Source organism: Dioszegia hungarica (assembly GCF_025882075.1).
Source record: "Dioszegia hungarica strain PDD-24b-2 chromosome Unknown MKK02contig_8, whole genome shotgun sequence".
Classification (NCBI taxonomy): domain Eukaryota; kingdom Fungi; phylum Basidiomycota; class Tremellomycetes; order Tremellales; family Bulleribasidiaceae; genus Dioszegia; species Dioszegia hungarica.
The window spans coordinates 4,482,082-4,509,367 of NW_026515770.1; the positions used below are offsets into that span (position 1 = coordinate 4,482,082).

Below are 27,286 nucleotides of genomic sequence, written 5' to 3' on the forward strand. Positions count from 1 at the left end.
TCTGGCAAAAGCAAGGGAGACCAACGGAGGCTTGGCATGAGGGCGTTCTGGTGGTGTCACATCTGCTTCCGGCCTGAGGAATGAGGAGTCTGGCACAGCGCGCCCACGTCGATGGTGCGAGCTTAGGGCGCGCCAGAAAGTGGGCTACGGGAAGGTCTGCAAGAAAGGCTCAATGGTGCAGGATCTGCGTCTCAAAAGTCGCGAGAGGGACGGAAGCTGACGCTGTTATTCTCAGCACGAGGTCCATGACATGTAGCTGGACCTTGAGCTTTGCGGTCTGCGGGCTAAGCAGGCAGTTCCGGGTGCGGGATGTCCAGCTCCGTCAGCTGGGCAGTAGTGCGTGAGCTTGGATACACATACATGCGGGAGCCACATCAGCTATGCACTATGGGATACAACACGACTCCAAGCCTCGGTGCGACCCCTGTAGAAACCCCTGCTGCCCTACCGCCGCATGCCGCCTTCAAATGCAAGCTGCCGCTACGATGGAGAGGTACTCCATCAGTCCTCCGTGATGTATCTCGGCAGCTCCATCCTGCAGCATTTGCTCTCGAAGTGCGCGATTCGAAGTGGAGATGAGTCGCAGGTCGAAGCGGTGGGATTCGATGCGGTAGAAAGTATCGCGGGTTGCGATCTCTTTGTGGGTCTTTCGCTTGCTGCCAGGGTCAGCCGACGATCCTATTCCTGAGACGAGAGAAAGAGAAATACACGCACCCTCCAGTCGTAGACAGCAACTCCTCAAAGATACCGCGCACGGCGCGTGAGTCGATTGACTCATCCAAAAATGCCACTTTGTGCCAAGTGCACCAAGGCCGAGCTCGGTGTCGGCTAAGTCATCAGTGATAATCCCCAGCTTGTGTATTACTGAAGCGGATCTAGAGCACTCACTTTGTCTCGCAGGCTCCCATTATGCCCTTCATGAAAATCTCCGCCTTGCCTAACTCCAAAATCTCCGCCTGATCCTCCCTACTCCTCGCCTTTGCAAATTCCTCTTCCCAGCGCCGAGGCAGGTCGGCCTTGCCATAGCTCGGATTGGTCGCTATGGCCATCATCTCGAAGTAATCCTCCCGGCGTAGGAGCCCCAGCTTGGCGGCCGGCTTCGGCCGCTCTTCCGCTACGAAAGGTGGCGGCGGAGCGGAAGACGGAGGTAGAGCATGCGGCCATCTCGAGCTGCTACCTCCGGATGCTGCGCTATACGGTAGCGAGGGTGCAGTGTATGCTGTGATGTGCGGGATAGGGTGCGATAGTCGCTCTTGGGCATCGAAGGCAAAGTCGTGCGATCCAGGGGAGGTCGATCTAGGCATGTAGGCACCGCGCCTTTCCGCACGGGGACCGGTTGGAGGAGCCTGGAGAGGCTTTGGCTGAGTTTCGCGGTATTCCTGCTCCAAACTCGAAGATGGCAGTGACGCTCGAGTAAGGTGGCGAGTGGTACTGCCGTCGGCGGAGATGTAGGAGCTATTTGTCGACGCTAGCTCGAGCTGCGGCTGAGGTATAGGATCTGCCGTTCGATACTGAACAGTACCGGCTGGCCCAAAGACTTCGGTCATCATCGATACCATCTCTACTTTGATCAGCTGATTGCGAAGTACCAACAGAGTTGAGCGGAACAGACGTACCTGCGTCGAGACCCCCAGCTTCAAGCTTGAAGGTCCCGTCTGCCCAGGATATGGACAACCTGGAGGAGTCAGCTGATGCCATATGAGATGGGCGACCCCACAAACTCGGAGCAGCTTGTAATTAGTCCAAACTCACTCCTCAAGCCTCTCGGTGAAGCCATAATCCACATTCTCCGGCCACTCCACCGTCGCCTTCCATACACCGTCCAATTTTCCGGCCCATTTCCATTCACGGGCTTAATGGAGCCATATTTGCCCCTCCTCATGCCTCATGATCTAAACGTAGAGATTACGGCTAAGCTTCCAGCCGTCCTTCTTGCTTTCGCCAATTGGAGCGGGATACCGTGCTGGCATCAAGACATGGCGGTGTTTCTCGTGGCGGTGCAGAGTCTTTAGGAGGAGGGAGGTCGCTTTGGGGTCGGTCCAGTCGATCCTGGCGATCAGAATCCGACCATTGACAGAGGAGCACGACTTACGGTTTGAAGTATGGGGTCCCTGAGGTGGCTGCTAAGGGGGCTTGTGTGATGGAATTGGAGGGCGCTGGGGACAAGGAAGGCAGGGGCATCGTTGCGAAGGAAGCGTCGGGGCCCGATTCGGACTTGGCCAAGACGGATTCATCGACGAGCGTGGAAAGATCTGTGCTGTGACGGAGGCTGCTGGCATCTCCATCAGAAGAGTTTCGAGTGCGGCCACCAGCCGCCGGATCATTCGATGGCTGCTGCGTCTGACCGATCCGGGTCCGAGCTGGCTGCTTTTTGGGGGGCGGGGTAGGTCGATTCAGAGCCTCGCGCCACTCATCGGAGGAGGATGAGGTAGCTCTGGGAAGATCAAGCCGCCTGCGCTTTGCTGCGTGACGGGGCATGTTGGCAAGGATCTCGAAGTCTGATTCCGAATCCGACGACGCCGCAGCAGTCGCTTGGCCTGGCTTGACCTGTATCGCTCTCGACGAGGAACCTGGCGCTGATTTGGCGGCGAGTGGTGACTTCTTGACCCCCGGGTTAGCGACCTTGGCTGCTTTACCTCGTTGCAGAGGCGCAGGCGAGGTCGACGTGGACGGCGCCGCCGGTTCCGAGAGCGCAAACACCCCCTTAATCTCGAAAAACAAGGGGTTGTGCTTTTTCACGGTATCTGTGCTGTCAGATGCGGTTCATCCCCGACAATTGCTTGCGGCTCACTATACAACACCGCATTAACAGCCTGAACGTCCGCCCAACATGTCCATTCCTGCCTCATCCCCCGCGATATAGACAGCTGATAATCGTCTATGAGTCTGAGATAGTCAGCAAGCCGCCCTCTCGTTTCAGGTTGCACTCGAGTAGCCCGGATAGAGGTGCTCACTTTCTGATTTGGGTGTAGACGGGCGAGTTCCAGCTATGCCGACTCGTCCATGCTTCTCCGCGTTTCCAGCCCGATCCATCACTCTCGATGAGACCTCGCCCTACCATATCGTCCATCCAAGCTTGATTATCCCGGCGGAGCTGAATGGTCAAAGTGAAGAGGGCAGCCACCTTTTGACCAGATTTCGCGGGAGCCGGATGCTGCCCGGGGAAGAAGAAGTTCCGGAACGCAGCGTTCGCCTTGATCGCCGCTAATAGCTTTTTTTGCCCTTCGAGGTCCCATCTACACAGATCAGCTTGCCGCCCGCGCTTGACACGCCCGGCACGACTGACATCAAGCGGAATGGCGCTTTGTCGGGATCCGAATGCGATGCCTATCGATCAGTACTAGTACAGCAGGGTCTCCCAGTGCAGTACGGACTAGCTCACCGATTGGGCAGGCATGACTGGATGATGAGAGTGGACCTTTCGCGGATGTTGAAGACAACAAGAGTCAAAGCAAGGAGATTCTCTTGCCGGGCAGTCGTCTCCGCTGATTCTTGGTGATCTGGGCGCAAGTGATCAAGCTCAGCAGAGCAAGAAGTGTGGCGTCTCCCGGATTGCGAGCCTCACATGCAGAGCCAATGGGCAGTTGAAGAGCGAACTTTGCGAGAGCACCTGCTGGAGGTTTCAAATTTCCAGAACGCGTGTTTCACTTTTTACAATCCCCCTCCTTCTGTCGTGCATCTGCTGACATCGGTGCTTGGGGAAGTATCCAAGCCATCGCGCTGTACAGGCTGGCATGACTGGAAGAATACAAGTACTGATACTGATTTATATACAACGACTATAGCAACTCCCACACTGCCCTTCTTCCGCCCTCAACTACGCACAGACCCGCGCGACCTCGTCAAGATATTCCTTGAGACCGACTCTGTGGATCATGCCTTTCTTGAGACTGGCCATGTCCTTCCTCTGCCCTCGCTCCTCGTATAACTGTATCTCGAAAAGATAGGTCTTGCAATCCCGCTTGCCGCGGTTTTGGAGCTCTGCGTGACTGACAAATGTCCTTATTGATCAGCATCTCCATAACACTGCTGGTCATGGTAACGCAAACTCACCCTCCTGTCTCTAATACCAGATCTTGCAGCATATCTCGTATCTGCCTCGAGGGTATATGACCGTCATCAGTCGTCACATAGTGATAACTTTTCCAAGGACGGGTTTTCCTTCCACATGAGCTCAAGTTTACCGGTGCTCTAAAGGCAGAAGTAAAGTTTGCTCACTTGGTAGCGCATGCACCCATGATGCCTTCCATATAGATCTCCGCTCTGCCCAGCTCGAAGTAATCCTCCTCGAGGTCTTTATCCTCTGCGGCGTCGTATAGCTTCAGCCACCTTGTAGGGAGATCCCTAACCCTGAAGGACCGCCTCGACGCAAAATCGATTATGTCCCACCACTGACGATACGAGCGAGCCGCAGGTCGCCAGCGCGCACCGCCGTCATGGCTCCGCGCTGGACTCGACGAGACTGACCGCGATCTCGGACGAGAACGATGGGTAGAGGATTCAGCCGGGTTGATGATCGGCGAAGTTTGTGCGCCCGTGTCGCCGTCCTTGCTCGGGGATGGAGCTGGCCGGTACGTTGAGGCTGCAAGATACCGCTCAGGCAAGCTTTCCTCCCGGTGATGTGATCGGGATGAAGCATCATCATCGTCGCGCGATGACAAGCGTCGGTCCCGATACCCGTCGCCGTGGTGTGATGGGGGTGGCGAAGGTAGCTGGTGTTCCGTGTACGACGTGCGGTTTTCCTCATGATACGACGTTTGCCTCATGCGCGGCACAGGTGAGCGTTGACGGAGCGGCGAGAGAGAACGTCTCCGCTTGAGAGTCGGTTCCGCATTGTATGTGGAAGGTGTGGGATGGGCCGAAGGGCCCGCTACGGCCTGTGGGGATTGTTTGATCTTGATCGGCGATGGGGATCGAAGCGGGGAATGGAGATAGGCGCCACCGGCGGGCTGAGAAGGGAGTCGGAAGTCAAGGGCAGGGTCGATGGCGGGGACCGGGAGGGCGATCTCGAGGAGTTGCCGGAGCGAGGGCGCGAGTGGGGCGTCGGACCGAGGAGAGCCGAGTGCAGACATGCCATCATCGCTCCACTCCGTACCTAGCGCGATCGCAGGACTCGACCTTGCCGGGGTTGACTTCGCCTCACTGGCGCCGAAGATTCCGTGCATAATGTCTGACCAAGATTTGCCATCTGAAAAGATCAGTCTAGTCCCGCTCACAACGTCATCTCAATGGGGACTCACCGACACGAGCAGGCAGTGCGTCTCCGACATCGCGCTCGAAAGTGCCGCGTGCCCAGGCGTCGGACAACCTGCTCGAGTTAGCTTGCTGCATATCGGCTGCAGCCCAGAAGCCGTGCTCACTCTTCAAGCCTCTCTGAGAAGCCGTACTCGACACCTCTCGGCCAGTCCATCGTCGCCTTGAGCTTCTCCTTTGGTTTTGCCTTCTCACCCTTTCCACTTTTCTCCGGCAGCTCTTTGTATCCGATCCACCGCCAGCCTTCAGCTAGCTCTATCCACTCTCTGCCACCGGGACAGGACTCCACGATAGTGACGTAGAGGTCTCTCAAGACCTTCCACTCCTCTTTCCGCTTGAGCTTGCCGAAAACGATTTGTTCTGCTGGGTAGAGGTCCGGGAGAAGCGCTGATCGAACGCGGACATCGGTATGTAAGGCGTCGAGCAAAAAGACATTGGTGGGAAGGTGACTCCAGTCGATACTACGCTGTCAGCTGCGGCCAGAAGCTGAGGAAGAGTAACTCACCTATGAATGTATCGTTCAACTTCGGCTTCGACGATGTCCGGGAGACAGCTCGCCTGCCGCGACGCAGGCTCGGGCTGCAGTGGGAACTGTGGCTCCGTTTCCTCCTGCTCTGGCTCCTCCTCCTCCGGTTCCTCCGAGCTGTCTCGGAAGAGGTCCTCAAGTGTCGGTTCGACCTTGGCGGCAAGCTCAGGCTTTGTATCCCGCTCTTGACGCGAACCCTGCGGCTTTGCAGGATTAGGATCCCAGGGGCCGAGCGGAGACTCGCGCATGATTGAGCACACCAACCCCGGGTCGGGCTTGATGTCCCACATCTCGGGCTTGGTCTCCGCCGGTTCCGATTTGAGGAGTGGATACGAAGGACTGGAGCAGAACAGGTCCTCGAGGACTGCTTTCTGGAAGACCTCCCCAGGCGCCTCGGATTTGGGCATGGGGAGGAAAACTTTGCGGTCGAGGGGTGAAAGAGGGGATTCGGGCGGGATGGCGGTAGGAGAGGGTGGGACTTCGACCTGGCCGATCTTCTTGAAACTGGGAAGTCGACGAGGCGGTTTGGGAATCGACGCGGGTATGGGTGTTGTGTAATTAAGAATGGATTGCGGCGAGCTTGCTGCGGCCAGCTGCGGTTGTGTGCGCACTGTGGCCTTTCCAAAGCGCCGAGAGGGCGATTCCGCCGGTGGTGCGCTCGCGTCACTTCCGGCACCGCTCCCGTCGCCTGCGCCGTGGTCGTCCGCCCTTGCTGGGGTGCGCAGAACAATGCTCTCGGCGCTGTTGTAGAGCTTTCGCAATTCAAAGAAGAGCGGGCATTGCATCTGGCCGGTGGCTGACGCATCAGCTCGTTGCTCTTTCCCGCTTCAAACAGGTGCTGCGTGACTTACTGTGCCGTGACTTCGGCGCATCGTCCCAGCTGGACCATTCTTGTGCCACTCCCTGGTCGACCAGTTCCTGGTATTTCTTCCTCAGCCTGAGGCGTCAGCTAATCACAAAAACGGACCCCGCAGCGGCTTCCGACAATAGGAGAAGAGCCGGGTCGGAAATGAGCGATAAGTTGGCCTTCGACTTACGTCTTGATCTTGACCATGACGGGGTTGTTTTCCATCTGCTTCGTCCCGAGCCATGCCTCCGTCCGCCGCCATCCCGACTCCCCATCCTTCTCGATTAACCCTCTTTTTGCCATATCTCCGAGCCATGACTTGTCGGCCCTCTCAAAGAAGCGGATGATCAACTGGAAGCTGGCTGCGCTACGCTCCCTCGTCTGACCATCTTGCGATGAGGCGAATAGGATGAGGTAAGATGGATCGCTCTTCGCCAGGTTGACGAGAGCTTGCGTCTTTGCCTCGTCCCATCTGTAGTGTCAGCAGTCTGATGCGCCTATCCGGAGCCACGAGAGGCTGCAGTAAGTACGTACCTGAAGGCCTTTGCGGCCGGAGGGACCGCTCTGGTCGCATCCCGCTGCATGATTAGTTGTTGCTCGGTCCCATCTCTGATCAGAGGCGGGTGGTAGACTCACCAGCTGAGAACCATTGTTTCCTTTCATGGTGTCTCGGAAGAATCAAGTGATGATCATAGTCTGAAGGAATCCAGTCGATATCAACAAGTTGTAGAAAAGCTGTCAACGTCAACAGAGGAACCCGGGGTCACACACAACAACACACACAACCGCACATCCCCCTCATGCCCCACACTCCGCGAACAGCGGACATGTGCCACTTCTTTCATCTCTTCCTTCTTTGACATCGAGGCGGAAGGCCGTCGACGTCATACCGCCTGACACTGCGACGCTTTAAGCATCGACCTGCAGTGTCGAGGCCTATGATATCCCTCTGCCCGTGCGCGCCCAATCGTTCATATCGGTCACTCACTAGGGTTGTTTGCGGCGGATTGCGACGGAGAAAGCGCTTCAGAGGTCCATCCCCTCAATTCTGCGACTCATACAGATGCTTCTGGGCGTAGTTGTCGGTGGCTGTCTAACTGGAGTCAGGCTCGATCCAAGCCCACTCCCTTTCCGCTGGGAGAATCACCCTCGAAAAGGTGCAAACGAAGGCGAAAAGTTAAGGTCTCCAGAGCCATGCATACACCAGCTATCGCTGATCTGAAAAGCCTGGGCGACAGAGGAGGCTCTGACTTAGATTTCTGTGCAAAAATGAGACGTTGACATAATCAGAAACGGTGTCAAGGGGCCTTCAAAGTAGGGGGTAAAAATCGATTTCACCCCTACTTACATTAGTAAAAGCTTGACTTAGATCCAAGCCCCTCCCTTCCGGTCGTGCTTGACACACCGAGAATGCGCGGGGCTTGGGACGCGCCTGAACTGGAGTGGGGTATGATGCGGGATACATAGCCAGCCACCCGAATTAGGCAAAGTGGCGGACAAAAGGCTCTCTTGAGGGTGGCAAAAATGCTTCCGCGGGTCGCGACCGGTCCGATCTTGCAGCTGGAGCGCTGAAGAGCTGGAGCTGGAGCATGTGGGTGGAGCCAGATAATACCGGAGCCTCAATGCAACGGCTCTGCACAGCGCATGAAGATTACGATCGTGGAGCTGCTCATGTCTTTCTGTAGCCTAAAGCGAAATGACCGCCGAGGATCGTTTGGGAGAGCAGGGGCCAGGCGCCTCGGGCCAGTCGCCATGAACTGGTCCGCGATCCGCCATGAGCTTGGCTTACGGATTCTCCATATCAAAAGTACATCCATGACATGTCCTCAGATCTAACGGATGGTACAAGATGCAGCGACTAGGTCGAGATACTGAATGATTCCAAACCTCCGCGTCACACCTGGCCGATAGCACTTCCCCCGAGGTAGACGTGGCTCGGCGAATAGGTGGACCTCGTAGCGCTCAGTGTCGCCGCGTCCGCTCTTAAGTCGGATGCTGTCGATGCTGATAACATGCCTGACTCATTAGCCCATAATATCAGGCGAGGATTTCATGCTCACCCCCCAGTGGCCTTGACCAGATCTCTGAGCTTCTCCCGCAGACGCCCGGATGGGATGGTATCGATATCAAACGCTACCTCGTGGAAAGTGGACCAAGGTCGCTTTCGCTCGTACCGCTCCCTGTTGACCGTCAGCTTTGATCATTCCCCTTCTAGCCCACCACCTTTAGCCTGTCGAAGGTGACTCACTTCACTCTATGAGAGCCTATAATCCCCTGGATGTAGATGTCTGCCTTGCCCATCACGAAGATCTCCTGCCTTTCTGCAGAGTCGACTGCCTCCTTGTAACGCCTCCGCCAGATTGCAGGAAGATCGGAAGAACGGAGTTCCGGGTCGGTCGCCAACCGGATCATTTCGCCGAGCCGCTTTCGATCGCGAATCACCGAGGGCACGCGGTCTGTTGCTAACGCCTCACCACGTTGACCGACCGGAGCTTGAGGGGATAGATCACGTGAGGATGGTCGACAGTCGAAGGGCCGGGCAGTAGTGCGCTCGACCCAGACGCCAGAGACATCCTCAGACATCCGGGATTCTGACGGCTTGCGCGTGGAGAGCGCTGGCTGCGTGTGCCGGACGGTGTAAGCGGGCGTCGACGAGAGGGTCTTTGACGGATCACCGGGCGGGCCGAACAAGAACGACAGTATCCCGGACCATGACTGATCCGGAACTGCAGCTTCAGCTACCAATACCTGAACGCTTATGGACCTGAGGGACTCACCCTCGCACAAGCCGAGGAACGTTTCCAATTTTCCAGCAAAGTCTCCTGCCTTCCATGACGCACGAAGACTGTTTGTGTCAGCTCAGCCCAGATGCTCTACGTCCAGACCGAGATCTCCGGATGAGCTGCTACTCACCCGTCAAGTCTTGCTCCGAACCCATAATCACCGTGTCCCGCAAATGGCCACTTCGTACTCGCCTTCCACTTCAACACACCAACAGCTTCCTTCCCCTTGGGATGAGGACCTGCCCATCCCCATCCCCTCGCGCACTTGAGCCAGCTCTGCCCCTCCTGCTGAGCTATGAGATGCACGTAAATGTCCCTGATCACCTTGGAGGATTCGCGGCTGGTATCGCTAGGCGGGCTGGGGTGAAGGTCAGGGAGAAGGAGACATCGGGATCGAGCGTGAAGGTACAGCTTCGTGAAAAGAGCGACGGTATAGCGTGGGTCGGACCAGTCGATTCTGCTCTGTCAGCTACTAGCGAGGCTGTACAGAGCTGGAATGTACTCACGTCTGGATGAATTCCACAGCTGGGCTGACTGGCTGGGGTAGACCCAGCGAGTTGCTCGGTTGCGAAGTCGACGACGGAGGGATATGGATCGGCCCGCGAGGTACAGTGAGCGACGCGCTGGATGCGCACGGCAAGACTTGGGGCAAGGGCGGATGCTCAAAAGTCAAAGCCACATCGGGTAGCTCTACGAGCGGAGAGGGCGACTGGGTAAGGTCGATGATGTCGTGGCCATGAGCGAAGAAGGTGCGCGAGCGGGTGTGACCGTTGACCTCTCGTCCCCCAAAAGAGGTTGCGCGACGCTTGCTGGAGCCGGCATCCGCGCGCTCAAGATCTGGGCGAGACCCCAACGACCGCTTTGGTCCCGCTTGGATCCGATGGGTCACCGATGCCAATGCGGCCGGTGGCGACGGAGGTGGGGAGAGGCTTTCAGACTCGCAATCGCTGGGGGAGGAAGAGGAGGAGGTGAATCGGTGGGTTCGGCTCCGAGACAGTACGGGCCCGCACAGGGGTAGAAGCAGGAAGTAGTGAGGGCAGTCCGCCTTCATCCGATCTGTAGAGTCAGCAGCAGACCTTGTGCACATCAGTCTCCAGAGCACCGTCTTGACACATACTGCACAAATGATGCTTTGCAGCCTTGACATCCTCCCAGCTTTTCCACTCATTCTGTATTCCAAGTTCTCGACATTTTTCGAAGGACCGCTTCAACCTGAGAAGTCAGCTTAGCCGCCGAAGCGAAATATTAATGAAGGGATAGGCCAATCGACATCAATGACACAAGTATCACAGCGGAACATTAGGAAGCAGGAATGTACGCACACTCGTGACTTTAAGTAGACCGCAAAGAGAGGCAGCTGGTCGGGTGCAGCGTCTAGAAGCGCTGTCGATCTCCACCGCCCCGATTTGTCGAGCTTGATCAACCCCCTCGCCTTCATATCGTCTAGATATTTTGGGTCATATGTATCGAACAGCTCAACACTGATGGCGAGAAGAGCATCACGCCGCTCTTCCCGACGAGCAGTAGGCAGTCTGCCAGGTCCGCTTCGCTCGGTAAAGCAAAGCTCGGGGTATGTAGGATTCTGCTTGATGATGTCGAGAAGAGCTCGAACCTTCCTTTCCGGCCAGCTGACAGTCAGATCATCGCGGCTTGCTGAGTTGATAGGAGAGCAGCCTGACTCACTGAATCTTTACCCCGGCATAAGGAATAAGGGGCTGATTGTCAGTCTGCGATCCTTGCCCGTTCCGCAGCTGGTCTCGACTCTCGAGCTTGACTTACCTCGGCTTTGCCCGTTCGGGACTGTCGGGCGTTGAACATAGCCCGCATAGATATACTATGACAATGATGATGAGTAAGAGCCTGATAAGTGGTGGCTCAAGTTGACAATAAGTTTGCTCGCCGTGACGGCGTGACCTGGATACACACACACCGCACACACAGGCGCCCAAGTCCTTTCGCATGCCATCGCGCCGCGGCAGGTCGGCGGCTTGCCTGAAGCCTCACCGCACCGAGAACAGCATCGTAGGTGGTTGAAGCGAGATCCTCAGACCACGCTGGACCTTGCGATGCTTCCTGTGAACCGAAAGATATAGCTGTTCAAGCGTAAGCTACGCGCTTAGCGGGCGGGCGACGTTGTTACGCTATGTATTCACGGCCGTCTGCCATGGTTGCTTCCGCTGAGGAATGAGGCGGTGATGGTCCATCGATAGGGCGATCTGGGTGGTGGCCAAGCTCTCTTCTCGGCCGACACGCAGTTGCCATCAGCACTCTAGCAGATTGAGGTCCCTCTGATGTGCGATCTCAGACACGGAGATGTATTGCATATGATCGAGCTCTCAACAAGTTAACAAATGTCGGCTCCTTTTCCTGCCCCTCACCCCAGACCTCCATCTCAGCTGCTGCGCCATGTACCCAAATACCTCAAATACTCCATGAGACCGACTTTGTACAACCGGCCCGCAAGGTAAGCTCTCTCCCGCACCGCGTCAAACTCGGGGAACAGGTGGATTTCGAAGCGAACACTCGTACCGCCGAGTTTCCGGACCGCATTGACGGTCTGAACGTCTCTGAGAATCAGTCACAGCTTGAAGCCATTTTGACATGCAGCAGGCACTCACCCTCCGGTAGAGATGACCATCTCCCCGAACTTCTGAGTGAGGTGGCGAGAAGGGAGTGTCTCGAGGTCGAACCCGATCTGATGGAGGGTGTGTTTCTTCCTAAGTCCCCTGCAAGTCAGCTCACCCACCCCCTTGCAGCTATCGGCAAAACTGAATCACTCACTTGACAGCCTGCAGGCCTAAAATCGCTTCAATGACAATCTCCGCCCGACCCATCTCGAAGATCTCGTTCTTCCCCGCCCGATCGGATGTTGCGTCGTACAGCTTGAGCCACCTCGATGGAAGGGCTACCGCACCCATATTAGGGTCGTCTGCGAGACGGATCCATTCATGGTGTCGAGCTTGTTGGCGCGGGATCGTAGGATCATAGTCAGATCTCATCAAGCCTTGGTCAAATGGCTGCAGGGGTCGACTCGTGGACAAGGGAGCAATTGCCGACGCCTGAGAATTGAGCTCGATGACCGGGCTACGGGCACCGAGAGCCTGTGCCTGAAGCGGAAGACTGCGCGGATTGCTGATTGACTGAGGAGCAGCTTGCTTGGCCATGGGTGCCGAGGGTACTGAGGGCTCAGCGGTGGGCATCGTCTTGGCTTGTCCCGGCGGTCCGAAGAGGTGCAACATCATCCCACCCCAAGTTTGGTCGGGGACTGCATATCAGCTAACGAACAACACGGATCGTTCCAGGCAGCAAGACATACCACTGCAACCCCCAAGACACAGCTCGAGTGCCCCGCCAAACGTCCCATCATTCCATGAGTCACGCAAGCTGGATGATCAGCTGAGCTCAAAGTATACCTCGTCTCGGTCATTTCTACAGACCAGTGGACTCACATGTTCAGCCTAACCTCAAATCCATAGACCTCCTGCTTGAACGAGGGCCAGCTCGCGGTCGCAGTCCATCTCTTTACCCCTTTCTGAGCCGCCTCCGGGCTCGGAGCCACCCAGCCCCATTGCTGTGCTTCGAGCAACCATCGCTGTCCTACCTCCTGAGACTTGAGGTGTATGTAGAGGCCCCTGTGGGCCTTGAGAAGGTCGCCTGGGGATTGCCCGGCCTGCGGGCAATTGAGGTCGGGGACGAAGATGGATTGACGGTGGGGGTGATTGAAGAGGGATTTGAGGAAAACGTGAGTGTAGCGGGGATCGATCCAGTCGATTCTACTGGGTTAGCTGCTTCCGATAAGGCCAAGAACGGGCTGTAAACCTACTCGTCCAGGTAGCCTGCTGATGGGACAGCCCGTACGGGCGGTCGAAGAGCGTCGCCTTGATACGACTCGCGCATAGCATGAGTGAGCCCCGGTTGCTGCAGCGACGGAGATGGAGAGCGGGTCAGATCGATGACTTCCCTGCTGCTGGGAACACCAGAACTCTGGGCTGAGTCTGGAGGGGCTCGTCGCTCATTAGGATTACCGGTCCCCTCCGACATCCGGGGTCGCTTGGAATGGTGTGCGGATCCGGGCTCGACGTGCCGTTTCTTTTGCGCCTGATCCTGCTCAGTGTTGAAAGCAGGGGTCATAGTCGCATTGATAGGTGTGAGGGGCTGATTCGAAGACGGCGAGGACTCCGCGTCGCTGATATCGCTGTGGGATGGGGACGGTGAGGCGAAGCGAGAGGTGTCGGCTGACGAAGCCGCCAGATCGCACAAAGGGCGGAGGGCGAAGTAGAAGGGGCAGTCGCTCTGCATTCGGGCTATGGCATCAGCTTATTACGATTATCAGAGCGAGATCAGAAGAAGGAAGTGCACTCACAGTACAAGGGTTCCTTGGCTGCCTTGACATCCGCCCAGCTCTGCCACTCCTCCTTGATCCCTAATTCGCCAGTTTTCTTGAAGGAATCTCTCAGACTGAGCAGTCAGCAGTCTTCCCAACGCTGTTGCATCGAGGGAAGATGGCCCAGACTGATGAAGATAGCGTCTGAATAGAGAAAGAAGGGACTCACCGGCGGACTTTACGGTAGACCTGAAATACGTTCGTATCGCTCAACAGCGTTGTCGCCTTCCACACCTTGCTCAATTTGTCAAGCCTGATCAAGCCCCTTGCTTGCATATCGTCGAACCAGAGAGGATCACTGCTATCGAATAGCTCAACACTGATGGCGAGCAGGGCGGCGTGCAGCTTCTTTCCCTCGCTCTTCGCGACTCTTTCACCGAGGCAGAGCTGCGTCCACTCCGGATTCTGGGCGATAATGTCGAGGAGGACATTGATCTTACAGTCTGACCAGCTACCGATGTCAGCACCATGATCACAGCAGCGGGAAGGAAATGACTGACCTAACCTTGTACCCGGCGGGTGGGATTGGCTGCTGTTACGTGTCAGCGGCATCCGTGTCGGACCGTTGCGAACCCAGCTCACCCTCGTGCGGGACATGACTGGTCGATAAGCTCTGTTTGATGTTCAGTGACAGTTGAGTGATAGTGAAAGAAGAATGCAGAGGTAAACATCGTCAGTGAGCGCATCAAAATTCCGCCGATGGTGCCTCGTTTTGCCCGTGCACATACACACTCCTTTCCCATCGTTATCACGTCAAGCCTCTCTCCACCCCTCATCATCAGCGAGTCAGTGCCTACAGCTGTGCCTCCGCTCGAATGACTAGCATAACAGACGACCGGTGGCGTGTATGGGGTTGGTAGTATATGGTGCGGAGTATGTATGGTGTCACAGAGGTCCACCCACTGCCAGTTAGCGCGATGCTTCAAAACCCCGATTGGTCGGTTTCAAATAAGGTTAGCTTCCGCCGAGGAATGTGGCGAGTCGGTGTGGCAGACCGAGACCCATGTGGCACTCATACGGGCATCTGCCTATATGGCTCATTGCAGCTGCACTGTAGGAGCCGCCTCCCAAAATGCTCGCCCTTACGACCCCCCCACGTCAACTGGTAGATGTCTACTAGGTATGTGTGACTTCCCAGCTCACAGACTCCTTATACACGTCGATGAGTCGCGAAATCTGGCCCGCGAATTGTCCGTCTTCCAGGCCGGCTGCGAGGATCAGCGATGCTTTTGAGGCAGACGAGAGCAACTCCAAGGGCCAAAATGGCCTCGATGCTGCTCTTGGATGCTAGCGCATAAGTATAACAGCTTACTGAGGTTCGGAGGATGGACTAAGCCGGTCAGCAGGCTTGCGAGGCCAGATCAAATCAGTCATTGGTAACCTTCCTTGCAGACCATATTTCCCAATACTTGTTGTAAACGCTAAGCCCGGCCGCTGCTATCAATTAAAGTAGAGGCTGACTGCGAATCACAGTATGTAGCTCGTGAGTAGCTCAGCTGATTGAACCCTGCAGCAGGTGGAACTTTTATAATGCGCAAGTACGTGATCTCGATGGCCTGCAGCCCGCCTCCAGTACAAGTCAAGTACGAGTCATGCGGATTAGCGGGTCAAGAGGTCCACTAGGGGTCTGGATATGCTGAGCTCGCCGGATGCATGCAGTCTAAGGAGGATCGAGGAAGTGGCAGGGCTAAGTCAGTGATCGTTGCAACGTCATCGCGTCAGTCTCCACGCGCAAGCTGATGAGATCAAATTCTCGTCCGCACTGGATCTTGCTAGATCTTGATGGCGAGAGGTCCAACCTACTCGTCAGCAAGTCGATCAGGGCCCTCCATCAATCGCACATGGAAAAGGGGTCCTCTCACCCTCCCCTCCCCGCACACAGCTTGTAGCGTCCCCCCGAAAAGCGGCGTGACTGATGAGGAATGGGGTCCGTTGTCGACTTTTCCACTTCCCCTGTCTCACCCAGTTTCCATCTTCAACCACTTCTCCGCCATCCACTGCACCTCTCCCTCTCTCTCGGTCACATCTTCTTACTTGGTTAAAGCATAGACGCCCGGCTTCCACATAGCCGTGCGGGTCCGACCTTCTCGAGATCCCCGGACCTTTTCAGGCACGGTCACGCTGAGCGCTGCCGTCACGTCGCGCCGGAGTCCGTGTGAGCCGAGATTCCGCAGGGAAAAGGTCTAAAAAGGTGAGTCTAAAGCAGTCAGGATCTAGGGAGAAGGCAGCAGGAGGCAGGCAGTGGTGCATGTGCTGCAGGATGCTGCCCTAGGGACGAGAGGAGCTAGAAGTGTATGCGGAGATTTGACTGGGATAGACGCTCATGAAGGAGTAATCGGTCGATTGGACATTGTACTGCGCATTCTCGCCCACATATTTTCAAGGCCCCCATGGACAGTGACAGCTTCCTCGCCACCTCGTTCGTCTCCTTTCGCAAGACCAAGATGGGCTCCGCCGGTCGGACACCCCCGCGCATCAGAACGAAGAGGACAGCGTCAGTTTCGAGCGGGTCCAGCGCGTCGATCGCGTCTCCTACCTCGCCGGTCCTCGTCACGCCCCAGCACTTCTCAGTGTCGCGTCAGCGCGGCCCACCGCCTCGGCTGAATCTGGCCGGGAGCAGCAAGATTCACAGAGATGATGTCTTCATGGCGGATGGGGAGGACACAGCGCGGGGAGACTTGACCCGGGTCTTGATGGTGAGTAGCACCTGAGTCTCTGCCCATGCGAAACGTCAGCTAATCATCTAGCTCACACCTCGACCCACTCAAAGCGCCTTTGTCTCACCCTTCGCCGACTCGCCGAACGCAGACCAAGATGCACACGTCCGACCCGACAACTCACCCCTTCTCCCACCTTTGTCCGAATGGTCTCTCCCGCCCGTGCCGAAGCATGGTCCGCTCCGCATCACCCCGTCGTGCGACTCGCTGCTCGGCCTCAGCACACCGAGCAGACGAGGATCGATGCACAGTGGCCGGACCATCCACATCTCCTTCCCCTCAGGCGCACCAGACGAGGAGAAGCCGAGCAGTCTGAAGGGAGAAGAAGCCACAGTCGCCCCTGCTTCCTATCGTGAGTCCATGTCTCAAGGCGCGACGGAGCCACTCTCAATGTCTCAAATCTGGACCCTTGCCCCTGTTCCTCCTGATGACTGGCTCCCCGTTCATCATGCTACCGTTCATCTTGCTACGTCTCACACTCCACGCTAGATGAAGGAGCGAGCAGAGCGGGTGCGCACTTCGTACAGGCAATAGCTGATCTATATTAGGCACACACCGTCCGACCCCATCTGACGGCTCGTCCATCATCTCCTCGAGCTCGTCAAAACGCTCTGACTGGTCTGATCGGTCCACTCCACCCTCCATCCCTGGCAGAACCAGCAGCAGGAAGCGACCCAGCTTACCAGCTCGCATATCGAGCTTGAAGCCTTCTACCGGATTCCCTCATTCCCGCCCTTCCTCCTCACACACTCCTTCCTGCTCGTCATCACGTCGGCCGTCCAACGCTTCCGTGATCAGCGCTCAATCTGTCTTGGATCCCTTCCCCATTGCTACTTCCGCCCCGGCGGACGCTCCTCCTCTTCCCGCGCTACCTCTTTCGCCTGTTCCCACAAGGCACTTCCGGTCCAGCTCCATCGCTTCCATCCCCCTGTCCCCGGTCCTCGGCTCGCCGGTCGACTTCAGCGCAATCCCCTTCTCCGGCCTGGACCTCGTCGAGCGTGATCTCGTACTTCGTCGAACCACCTCCGCTCCCCATCTCCGCGCCTGGCGCCACTCCCAAACCGCTATGACTTCCTCCCCCTCCTCCAAGCGCATTCGTACGCTGGGTACCCCCAGGACGCCCAAAAGCGCTCGATCATCCGGTATCGACTTCTCTGGCTCTGACTCCCCGTCATCACCCTGGCGGGCATCCATCCTGAACTTTGAGTTCTTCCCCTCCCCCAAACCCTCTCCGCTCGCCATCGAACATATTGCGGAGCCACGCGATCGGACGAGCCGCCGGTCCGACCAAGAGATCGTCATCCCCCTCTACCAGACCCCGCTATCTCCCCAGGCATGCGTCCGGATCCGGCCGGTACCGAGCACATCGCGGCGGGGCACTGGTTTGGCACCAGATCTGTACGCGGAGGTGAAGCGCGTGGACAGGATGAGGAACCTCATCGCCAGTGCGGGGGTGAATGAGGCGGAAGAGGCGCTTCATGAGGCAGAGGAGTGGACGTGGGCCAGTCCACCTCCGAGGGAGGGGCGATTGGTGAAATTTGTGGGGGTTGGTGCGGAGGAAGGCGGCGAGAGCAAAGTCGGTCACAGGCGTCAGATCAGCGCAGCGAGCCAGCTCAGCGTCGGGACGGCCTTCGGCTCGGACATGGGGTTGAGCGAGAGCCACTCCATCGATACCATCAGCGAGGAAGCTTCAGTCCTTACGCCGAACTCGAGCACCACCTTCCTTGCTATCCCATTGCCAATCGTCGCCGACCCCACCACCCCGACTGCCACGCACGGCTTCCTCTCTCCTGAGGCGGACATCACCCCCAAAGCCCCTCTCCGCACTCCCTCGTCTATACTCAAGCACTCGGCTGGCCAGTCGCTACTAGACAGCCCCAAGGTCGCTGGGCCGAAGACCAAGTACTTTGGCTCGCTCGCTTTCGGATCCGAGCCAATGCCTCGCAAGATCCAACCAAGATCGTCACAGCCGGAGGTGCGGGGGAAAGAGGGGGATGATCAGGAGGCGCAGGGACGTGAAGCTAAAGGCAGCGTCATTCAGCCAGGAAGAAAGGCGGTCAAGGTCAAGGCCAAGGCGAACAAGGAGAAGAAGGAGGGCGGGAAGTGGAAGTGGTCGATGCCGGAGCTGCATCCGGGGACGATAGGGGGATTAGTGTAGACGAAGAGAGTAGCTACTGTTCAATTGCTAGTCTGTACAGAGATATCATAGTTGTAGTATGTAGATCTGCACCTGCCCAAGACACCAGCCTTTACCGGTTACCCAAGCCCTGCATGATGAGGTGTGACGGCCCCCAAAGGCCCCTTTGCGGCCATGGTGGGATGAATAAGGTTTGGCTGTGTGCCGTAAAGGTCGTTTGGCCACCCAACAGCTATTGTTGTCGCCTAGACGACCATCACTTTGCATCTATATCTGACTTTCTTGTGCTTATTATGCCTCGAGACCGACGTCGAGGGAGCTACTGAGAGATAATCCCGGGAACGGCCAGAAAGAACTTGTCAAAACGGGGCCACCGGCCGCCCTCAACTATAGGGATATTAGTCAGCCACCCCTTCGTTTTTTACATCCAAGTCTCTTCTTGTACAAGATGGCCGGCCCATCTTCACCTCTCATCACCCCCTCCTCACCCACGCTATCCATCCGCACTACCGCTGGCCGGCAAGTGGGGCATCATCGCCGTCACTCCAGCTCCATCCTGGCGTCCATCCTTCAAACCGCCACTGCGGTCTTCACTTCCCCAACGTCCCCCTCCACAGGCGTTTTCTTCGATGAAGAAGCCAAGCTTGGCGAGTCGTCAAGCAGCGGTATGGTGGATAAGGATATCAAGCGGGTGGAGCTCAAGATAGGGGGAATGACTGTAGGTCCAATGCGCCCGAGCCTAGGGGCTGTGCTAATTATAGTGCGGCGCATGTGTAGCAGCCATCGAATCCCAGCTCATGCAGCCCGGTATAGCCTCGGTCCAGATATCACTGCTCGCTGAGCGAGGAGTGGTGGAATATGACGCGGATTGGCAGGACGCCAAGGGAGTCAAATGGGATGAGGCGCGGATAGCGGAGGAGGTGGAGGACATTGGATTCGAGGCGACAGTGGTGGAAGTGAGCGAGATCCAGGATGTTGAGCTACGTGTATACGGGTCAGTTGGTTTTCTGATGGGCAGCTGATCTTAAGCTGATCTCTTAGTCTCGCGGATGATGGCTTGGTGGATTCCATCATATCGACCATTACCTCTCTCCCGGGCGTACAAGCCGCCACTCTACCTTTCCCCCATACCCACCTCTCCTTGCGGCATGCTCCAGCCCTCACCTCACTCCGGAGTATCATCGACGACCTCGCCCAGGCCTTCCCTCAGCTCTCCTTCCTTCCCACCTCATCCGACAACTCGGACCAGCTCGCGTCGCTGCAGAAGCACCGAGAAACGGCACTCTGGCGCCGGATGATGATCCTGTCGGCGTCCTTCGCTATCCCAGTCTTCGTCATCAGCATGCTGGCGATGTACATGCCGATGTGGCTGATGGGCTGGACGATGTGGCGGGTGTATACGGGGATCTATTTGGGCGATTTGGCGTGTCTGGCATTGACTATACCGGTGCAGTGTTTCTTGGCGAGACGGTTCTATGCCAACGCGTGGAAGGCGGTCAAGCACAAGGCTGCGACAATGTGAGTAGTATCAGGGGTGGGCTGAGGAACATCGCTGATCAGCAGGGATGTCCTCGTTGTCCTCGGAACGACCGCCGCCTTCACTTACTCGGTCCTCGGCATGCTTTTCGCCATGTTCTCGTCCGACGTCGACTTCCGCCCACAGACCTTCTTCGACACATCTACAATGCTCATCACGTTCGTCTCGATGGGCCGATATATCGAGAATCTCGCCAAAGGGAAGACCTCGGCGGCATTGACCGATCTTATGTCCCTCACCCCCGGCTCGGCTACCATTTTTGTCGATCCCGTTGCCAAGGACGGCGCCCAGGACACATCCACGGCTACTCGTAAGATCCCAACGGAGCTCGTACAGGTCAATGACATCGTCTTGGTCGTTCCTGGAGAGCGGATCCCAGCGGACGGAACTGTCCTGACCGGCTCTACCAGCGTGGACGAGTCGATGGTGACCGGTGAGGCCCTGTCGGTACCCAAAGTCGTTGACTCGCAAGTCATCGGCGGAACGGTGAACGGCCTCGGAACCATTAACTTTCGCGTCACGCGTGCTGGCGCCGATACCGCCCTTTCTCAAATCGTCAAGCTGGTCGAGGACGCCCAGACCAGCAAGGCGCCTATCCAGCAATTTGCGGACCGCGTTGCGGGCGTCTTTGTCCCCGCCGTCATCACCCTCTCGCTCGTTACATTCTTCTCCTGGATGATCATATCACACCTCCTCTCGGACCTTCCGGATGTTTTCCACTCTCCCGGCGTATCGAAATTCGGCGTCTGCTTAAAGCTGTGCATCTCGGTCGTCGTCGTTGCGTGCCCGTGTGCACTGGGTCTCAGCACCCCTACGGCGGTAATGGTCGGGACAGGCGTCGGCGCTCAGAATGGGATATTGATCAAGGGCGGGAAAGCGCTCGAGGCGTGTCGCGGGATTAGGCGGGTGGTGCTGGACAAGACGGGAACGATAACGGAGGGAAAGATGAAGGTGGTCGCTGTGTCCTGGGCGGCAGTCGGGGATCTGCCGCCTCGCGAGGAGGCGTTCGAGGTGGATAACGTGTCCACTTTGTCCCGATCAACGGCTGCGTCGCCGCTCCAGCGTCACACGGTACTCTCCCTCCTCGCCTTGGCAGAATCCCGCTCGGAACACCCGCTCGCCATCGCTGTCGCGTCATATGGCAAGGACACCCTCATCCAGTCCCGCTTCACCGCTCCCACCGGGGAAGTCACGGACTTCGAGTCGGTCCCTGGCGAGGGCATCGAGGCGGTTGTTCGCCTCTCCAACGCAAAAATAGAAGAACGGGTCCGGATCGGAAAACTTGACTACGTCTCTCGTTCGGACGAGAAATCCTCCGAGGCATTCGGTCCGGCCTTTCCCTCGGCCTCTCTGAAAGCTTTCGAGCTCTCGCAGATGAAGGCGGGCCGAACGGTCGTCTACGCCTCGGTCGTACGGAACGGTACTGCCATTCCTCTCCTCGCCCTGGCACTCGCGGACGCGCCCAAACCTTCGTCTGCCCATGCCATTGAATCTCTTCTCCGGATGGGTATCCAAGTCTCCCTCCTCACTGGCGATTCGGAGATTACTGCTCGGGCCATAGCGCAGCAAGTCGGTATCGACGAGGACGAAGTCTACGCCGGTGTCTCCCCACGCGGAAAAGCCAAGATCGTCCGGGACCTCATGGCACGGGACGGCGAGCGTGGCGTCGCCATGGTTGGCGATGGTATTAATGACTCGCCCGCCCTCGTCGCTGCCTCGCTCGGTATTGCCCTCTCATCCGGCACGTCGGTCGCGATCGAAGCGGCGGATCTGGTGCTCATGCGCTCGGACCTTCTGGACGTCGTCGCGGCGCTGGATCTGGGGAGGACGATATACCGCCAGATCAGGATCAACTTGCTCTGGGCATGTTGCTACAATATCCTCATGATACCGCTGGCGATGGGTGTACTTCTGCCTTGGGGTATACATCTGCACCCCATGATGGCAGCGGCAGCGATGGCGTTCTCGAGTGTCAGTGTAGTGGCTAGTAGTCTGACATTGAAGGTAAGCTCAGCCGCAATCCTCTCTTTCCCGAGGAGACCGAAGCTGACTCGTCAGTGGTGGCGCAGACCCAAATCATCCATCATGCCAGGCGACCCCTTCACACCCGGCGGCCTATCAGCCGGTATCCCCTCCCTCTTCTCTTCTGCTCGCGACGCAGCTCATACTACCTTCCGCTCATTCGCAGGCGTCGGCGAGGCTATCCAGCGGCGGTCTAGCACTATGCCACTCTTACGGAGGTTGAGTCTACGGAGGAGATCGCAGGCGGCAGCGGGGGCAGGGGCGGGCGAGTATGAGGCTATACCGATGGATAGGAGCCGGACGCCCATGTTGCCGATATAGGACAGGTGTAAAGAAGCTACGAATCTTGATGATGCGAAATTGTATATGATGAACTCAACTACAGAGCATGTGGATACACGCAAAGCCAGCGGAGACCAAAGTAATCGTCCTCGATGCATAGAGACTGCTCCAAATTCGCAGGCCTAGTGCTTGATCGTTCCCCCTCGCCCCCATTTCTCATCCAAAAAGTCCGTCATCCACTCATACACCTCTCTAAACGCCTCGCGTTTGTTCATCCCGTGGTTCCTAGCGTATCAGCTCAGCGTCCCGTTCGTGCTCGTGGCAGAAGCAACTCACGAATCCGTAAACATCCTAAACCTCCATCCCCGCACATGTTCCTGCGTAAACTTATCCACCAAACTCGCCGAGTTCAAATAATGAACATTATCGTCCCCGCTCCCATGCGCCAGTATAAAGTCGACCTTGCCGAACGCCGAGACGTTGTTGACTGCTGACTGCACGTATCCCTGTTCGTTGAGAGCAGGGACAGACATGTATCGTTCGGTATAGATGGAATCGTAGTAGAGCCAATTCGTAACAGGAGCGACGGCCATTCCGAGGGAGATGACGCCAGAGTCGGCCTCGAGGGTTTTGCAGGTCATGTAGCCACCGTAGCTCTGCCATTGTCAGCTACAGAATCTTCTCGACCTGGCCAGCAGAAGGATATCGTAACTGACCCATCCCCAGATTCCGATCCGGGAAGTATCCACATAAACTCGCTTCGCCGCATCCCGAGCCGCCGCAATCTGATCCACAACCTCCCAATGCCCCAAATCGTCCCTGACCGGATTTCGCAACTTGCGTCCGGCAAAGCCAGTCCCGCGCCCGTCGACCATGATGACGATATACTTCTTTTCGGTGACGAGGTATGTGTGCCAATCGCGCTCCCACTTATTGGAAACGGTCTGAGAGCCGGGGCCGCCATACCTGAGGATCAGCTGTGCTGGAGAAGCACTAAAGAGGAAGTAGCTCACACTCGGATCAGTACCGGGTACTTCTTCCGGCCGCTGGTATCCAGGGTGGACGGCATCATTTCGAGCATGTTCAGAGCTGTCGTGTCAGCTCGATTATTCTGCGGAGATGAGCAGGCCAAACTAGCTCACTATGTCCGTCGCTCTCGAGCGTAGTTCGGCTGATGATTGGTCTCGCATACTCGCTAAGCGTATGGTTTAACTTCTCGTTCCCCTCCAATAGCTGCGCAGAACCTACTCCTCAGCACCAGCCAATCACCACAACGGAGGGGCATACCTTTCTCGCCGGCCTCGATGACCTTCTGCCAGGGCACGTCCGGGCCCTTGTACTGCAGAACGTAGTATCGTCCGCCGGGAGAGAACGAAACTTCATGGTACCCGCCAGCAGAAACATCAGTCAGAGCCGTGCGGGACGAGTCATAGCCGATCCCGTCCACGGCGCGGGGGATGGCCACGGAGAAGAGATGCCGATCGATCGAGGGTTGAGCTGCGACGAAATAACTATTTATTGTCAGCTTTACTACTCATTCGCCTGTGAGAGGATAGCAAAATTACATCAAGCCTTGATCCTCGTCCACACCTGATATCTGCGCGACCTCCCCCTTGTCCCCCATGTCGATCCATATTGGCTTGGTCGCGTTAACAGGGCTGAAGAATGCTAGCGCGTTATACCCATCTTTGGGTACAATGTCGAGGTATCCCGAGATCCCACTATGTATCGGCCTGACATTTTGTCCCTGTCTCCATTAGCCACGATCTATGCGAACAGAAAGGAGGACATACCGCATCGATCCAGCCATCGTCTCCTTCTTCACCTTCGGATCCCAGCTTCCGCACCACCTTCCCCTTCTCCGATCCCTGGAAGACCACCACGCTACCCCTCCTGGCTGCCCTGTCTGTCTCCTTGACGAGCAGCGCGTCGCCTCCTACCCATGCGACTTCGGCGATGATGCGGTCTGCTAGTGGAAGGGCGGCGTCCCAAGAGAGCTCTTGTTTCGCACGAGGAAGGGAGCCTGTCTCGGCATAGGTGGCGAGGGAGAAGGTGTGGACTGATACAAGTGGGTTCGGCGTGCCAGGCTTGGGGTATCTGGGAATCAGCTCCGCGGTCCGACATGTTGGAAGATGCCAAGACACTCACTTCATGTCGAGCTCCGTAGGGTACTGATGAACGCTGAAGGCATCTCCGGTTGGATTATAGTACTGCAGCCTATAATTCTTGACCTCCGTCTCGTCGCTTCGGAGGTAAGCGACCGTCTGGCCATCGGGGGACCACCACAAGACCGAGTCTGTCCCGTACACTTCCTCCTCGTACACCCAGTCGGGAACGCCGTTAAAGACCGTCTCGCTCCCGTCCGTCGTGACTCTTACCGCGCGCGGTTCCTTTCCACTCATCTCCTTCTCTGGGATGATGTACAGGTCGTTGGACTGCACGAAGGCCAAAGCGTGCCCGACCGGCGACCACGAAGCAAACGCGATCTGTGGTGGTTCGGACGGAGCGGTGATGGGGAAGGTGGACGCGTCGGAGAGTCGGTGGATCCAGTAGTTGCCGCGCGTCGAGTGACGCCATTGCTGGACCGAGTTGGAGCGGAACAGGACGTATTTGCCATCGGGGGAGAGACGCCAGGTTTGCCAGTCGAGCTGGTGGCCTTGAGCGTCGAGGACGTGGGAGGAGTTGACGAGGAGGGAGGAGTGAGTCATGTTGGACACGGTGGAGAGGATGATGTTGCGCTCGTCGGATAGGCGGGAGAAGGTGCCATCCGGTGCTGGACAATCAGGATGGCAGAGAAGTAGAGCAGATCAGGATTGACTTACCCTCCTTGACCCAGTTCAGAGTCTTGGTGGTGACCTCAAATGTTCCATTAAAGATGTGGTCCATTGTAATGTGCTTCGTCCCAGACTTGACCAGATGCGTCGGCACCGAGTACACGGTGCCCGCAAACGCTCCAATGAGACCGGCAAGCACCAGTATACCGATCAGGGCAGCCAGAACCCTCTTTGACCTCTTCCGTGGCCGTAGCTTGCGGTCTCAGCTTAGATCCTCCCCTTCACCGGCGCCCAAACCAGACTCACCCTTCTTGGCTCGGTCACATAACCCTGCCCCTCACCATCCCCATCCTCTCCCGTCCCGCTCTCCATCATGCCCTCATCCTTGAACCGTCTATCCTTCTCATCGAAAGGCTCCACGTCCAGCGCGTCCCGATAGATGATGTCCGATTCGTCCGAGTCCGATTCGAGCGACCGGCGTGGGGGACGGGGAGGGGAGTCGTCCAGCCTAATTGCGTGGGTATCGATGTGACGCGGCGGGCTGGATGGGCCTGGAAGGGGAGTGTAGGCCGACATGACGGCCGTCAGTACCTCTCAGGGGGTTGTATGGTCAGATGCAAAGGCGAGAGACTGGATGGGGCATCTAACGGGCACAAAGGCAGAAGTGGAGGTGTATTCGGCGAAGTCCGACGTGTTGACGAAGGACATGACGGCGACGAGGACAGCTTGGGCGACGTTCCATTGCCCATATCACTCGTGTACACCAGGTCAAGCTCCAAGCAGCTGAGATCATCAATAGGACCCAAGCGGGAATACTGGGAGCGCGATCAAGCGCCAAAAATCACCATGATCAAATTCATCCTCGTCCAAGTGAGCTCCAGTCTCCCTTGGACTTCTGGGTCAAAGCTCACACCGCAGAATCGACAAGGCAAGACCCGGCTATCCAAATGGTACACACCCTATGACGACGACGAGAAGGTCAGATTACGCGGCGAGGTGCATCGCCTGATCGCGCCTCGAGATCAGAAATATCAGTCCAACTTTGTCGAGGTGAGCTGAAACAATTGCACCTCGCGCTGCTCGACTGAGCGGTCTCGTTCGACCCTTGCCCATGGGGTAGAGTCTAGGACATAGCTGACGGTACTAGTTCCGGAGCGACAAGATCGTCTACCGCCGATATGCCGGTCTCTTCTTCTGCTGCTGCGTCGATTCGAACGATAATGAGCTGGCATACCTCGAAGCTATACATCTCTTCGTGGAGGTCCTTGGTGAGTCTTCGCAACCGCTGTCCTCTTCCCTTTGGGGTGTCGAGCTGGTACGGAAACCACATATGTAAAGATGCTGATACTGCCAGATGCATTCTTCCAGAACGTCTGTGAATTGGATCTCGTCTTCTCCTTCTACAAGGTATGTGCCCTGCAAGCGTTCCCCTCTCTTGCTTCCTATGTCGTCGGAGTTCCTCCCTCTACTCCTTCCCCTGTCAGCTTCGTTACCCCTTACTCTTTCGCGATGTGGGGCTGTGGACGTCCACGAACGAAGACAAGACAGGCGGGACTGCCAGACTTCAGCTGATCCATCAGGTCTACGCAATACTAGACGAAATCTTCCTTGCGGGCGAAATAGAAGAGACGAGCAAGCAAGTCGTTCTCGATAGGTTAGACTACCTCGAGAAGCTGGAATAAGGCTATCTAGCGAGAACATCGCTATTACTCGGCGCCGGGTTTTATGAGACGCTTGTGTAGGGATAGAGTATGGGATGCATGTTGTATTTACGTGGTACATACAGATCGGCCGCTTGCGTTTCCTGGAACCTTCCCCTACATATCCTCATCCCGTCCCTCCCCTCTTCCCCTTCTCCTTCTGCTCAGCCGAGCTGTCCATAGTCCGCCGCTCTCCCTGCGTTCACACCGGCAGGCTCAAACTGAATCTCTCCCTAGCCGCTTGTCCTCTCTCCTCTGCTCGATCTAGCTGAGTCAGCCCGCTGCACCCGCTCCTCGCCGCATCATCTCATGTGTCAAGAGGAA

General features: G+C 57.0%; 6 protein-coding genes across 6 annotated transcripts; 3 read left to right on the top strand and 3 right to left on the bottom strand.

Annotated features, from left to right (window-relative positions):
* Positions 1–463: 463 nt before the first annotated feature.
* Positions 464–7,289, bottom strand: MKK02DRAFT_33879 (uncharacterized protein; the record flags this gene model as incomplete). Its single annotated transcript, XM_053088807.1, has 21 exons — positions 464–656; positions 715–828; positions 889–1,537; positions 1,617–1,675; positions 1,753–1,852; positions 1,910–2,049; positions 2,093–2,744; positions 2,792–2,886; positions 2,955–3,281; positions 3,383–3,500; positions 3,566–3,613; positions 3,826–4,001; positions 4,054–4,161; positions 4,219–5,188; positions 5,241–5,308; positions 5,361–5,714; positions 5,759–6,575; positions 6,631–6,716; positions 6,817–7,098; positions 7,161–7,204; positions 7,263–7,289. 21 exons carry the CDS (start codon positions 7,287–7,289, stop codon positions 464–466), a joined length of 5,427 nt encoding a protein of 1,808 aa, XP_052946535.1.
* A 1,169-nt stretch (positions 7,290–8,458) lies between these two features.
* Positions 8,459–14,390, bottom strand: MKK02DRAFT_33880 (uncharacterized protein; the record flags this gene model as incomplete). The annotated part of the gene is made up of 22 exons (XM_053088808.1): positions 8,459–8,642; positions 8,687–8,806; positions 8,875–9,352; positions 9,404–9,471; positions 9,540–9,866; positions 9,916–10,465; positions 10,527–10,621; positions 10,732–11,037; positions 11,093–11,124; positions 11,189–11,269; positions 11,336–11,502; positions 11,563–11,625; positions 11,822–11,976; positions 12,028–12,135; positions 12,191–12,674; positions 12,726–12,793; positions 12,859–13,182; positions 13,233–13,713; positions 13,773–13,867; positions 13,963–14,244; positions 14,294–14,325; positions 14,376–14,390. 22 exons carry the CDS (start codon positions 14,388–14,390, stop codon positions 8,459–8,461), a joined length of 4,515 nt encoding a protein of 1,504 aa, XP_052946536.1.
* A 1,793-nt stretch (positions 14,391–16,183) lies between these two features.
* Positions 16,184–18,668, top strand: MKK02DRAFT_33881 (uncharacterized protein; the record flags this gene model as incomplete). The annotated part of the gene is made up of 3 exons (XM_053088809.1): positions 16,184–16,489; positions 16,541–16,862; positions 17,059–18,668. The coding sequence occupies 3 exons, from the start codon at positions 16,184–16,186 to the stop codon at positions 18,666–18,668; spliced, it is 2,238 nt and encodes a 745-aa protein (XP_052946537.1).
* Positions 18,669–19,095: 427 nt separating this feature from the next.
* MKK02DRAFT_24875 (uncharacterized protein) lies at positions 19,096–22,527 on the top strand (the record flags this gene model as incomplete). The annotated part of the gene is made up of 5 exons (XM_053086945.1): positions 19,096–19,365; positions 19,409–19,641; positions 19,689–20,165; positions 20,211–22,188; positions 22,243–22,527. The coding sequence occupies 5 exons, from the start codon at positions 19,096–19,098 to the stop codon at positions 22,525–22,527; spliced, it is 3,243 nt and encodes a 1,080-aa protein (XP_052946538.1).
* Positions 22,528–22,670: 143 nt separating this feature from the next.
* MKK02DRAFT_25655 (dipeptidyl-peptidase) lies at positions 22,671–25,838 on the bottom strand (the record flags this gene model as incomplete). Its single annotated transcript, XM_053087069.1, has 11 exons — positions 22,671–22,773; positions 22,825–23,144; positions 23,205–23,454; positions 23,502–23,577; positions 23,631–23,738; positions 23,776–23,999; positions 24,054–24,235; positions 24,282–24,585; positions 24,637–25,261; positions 25,311–25,515; positions 25,569–25,838. The coding sequence occupies 11 exons, from the start codon at positions 25,836–25,838 to the stop codon at positions 22,671–22,673; spliced, it is 2,667 nt and encodes an 888-aa protein (XP_052946539.1).
* Positions 25,839–26,108: 270 nt separating this feature from the next.
* Positions 26,109–26,944, top strand: MKK02DRAFT_45471 (AP complex, mu/sigma subunit; the record flags this gene model as incomplete). Its single annotated transcript, XM_053093434.1, has 5 exons — positions 26,109–26,132; positions 26,181–26,312; positions 26,410–26,530; positions 26,617–26,669; positions 26,843–26,944. 5 exons carry the CDS (start codon positions 26,109–26,111, stop codon positions 26,942–26,944), a joined length of 432 nt encoding a protein of 143 aa, XP_052946540.1.
* Between the last annotated feature and the right edge of the window lie 342 nt (positions 26,945–27,286).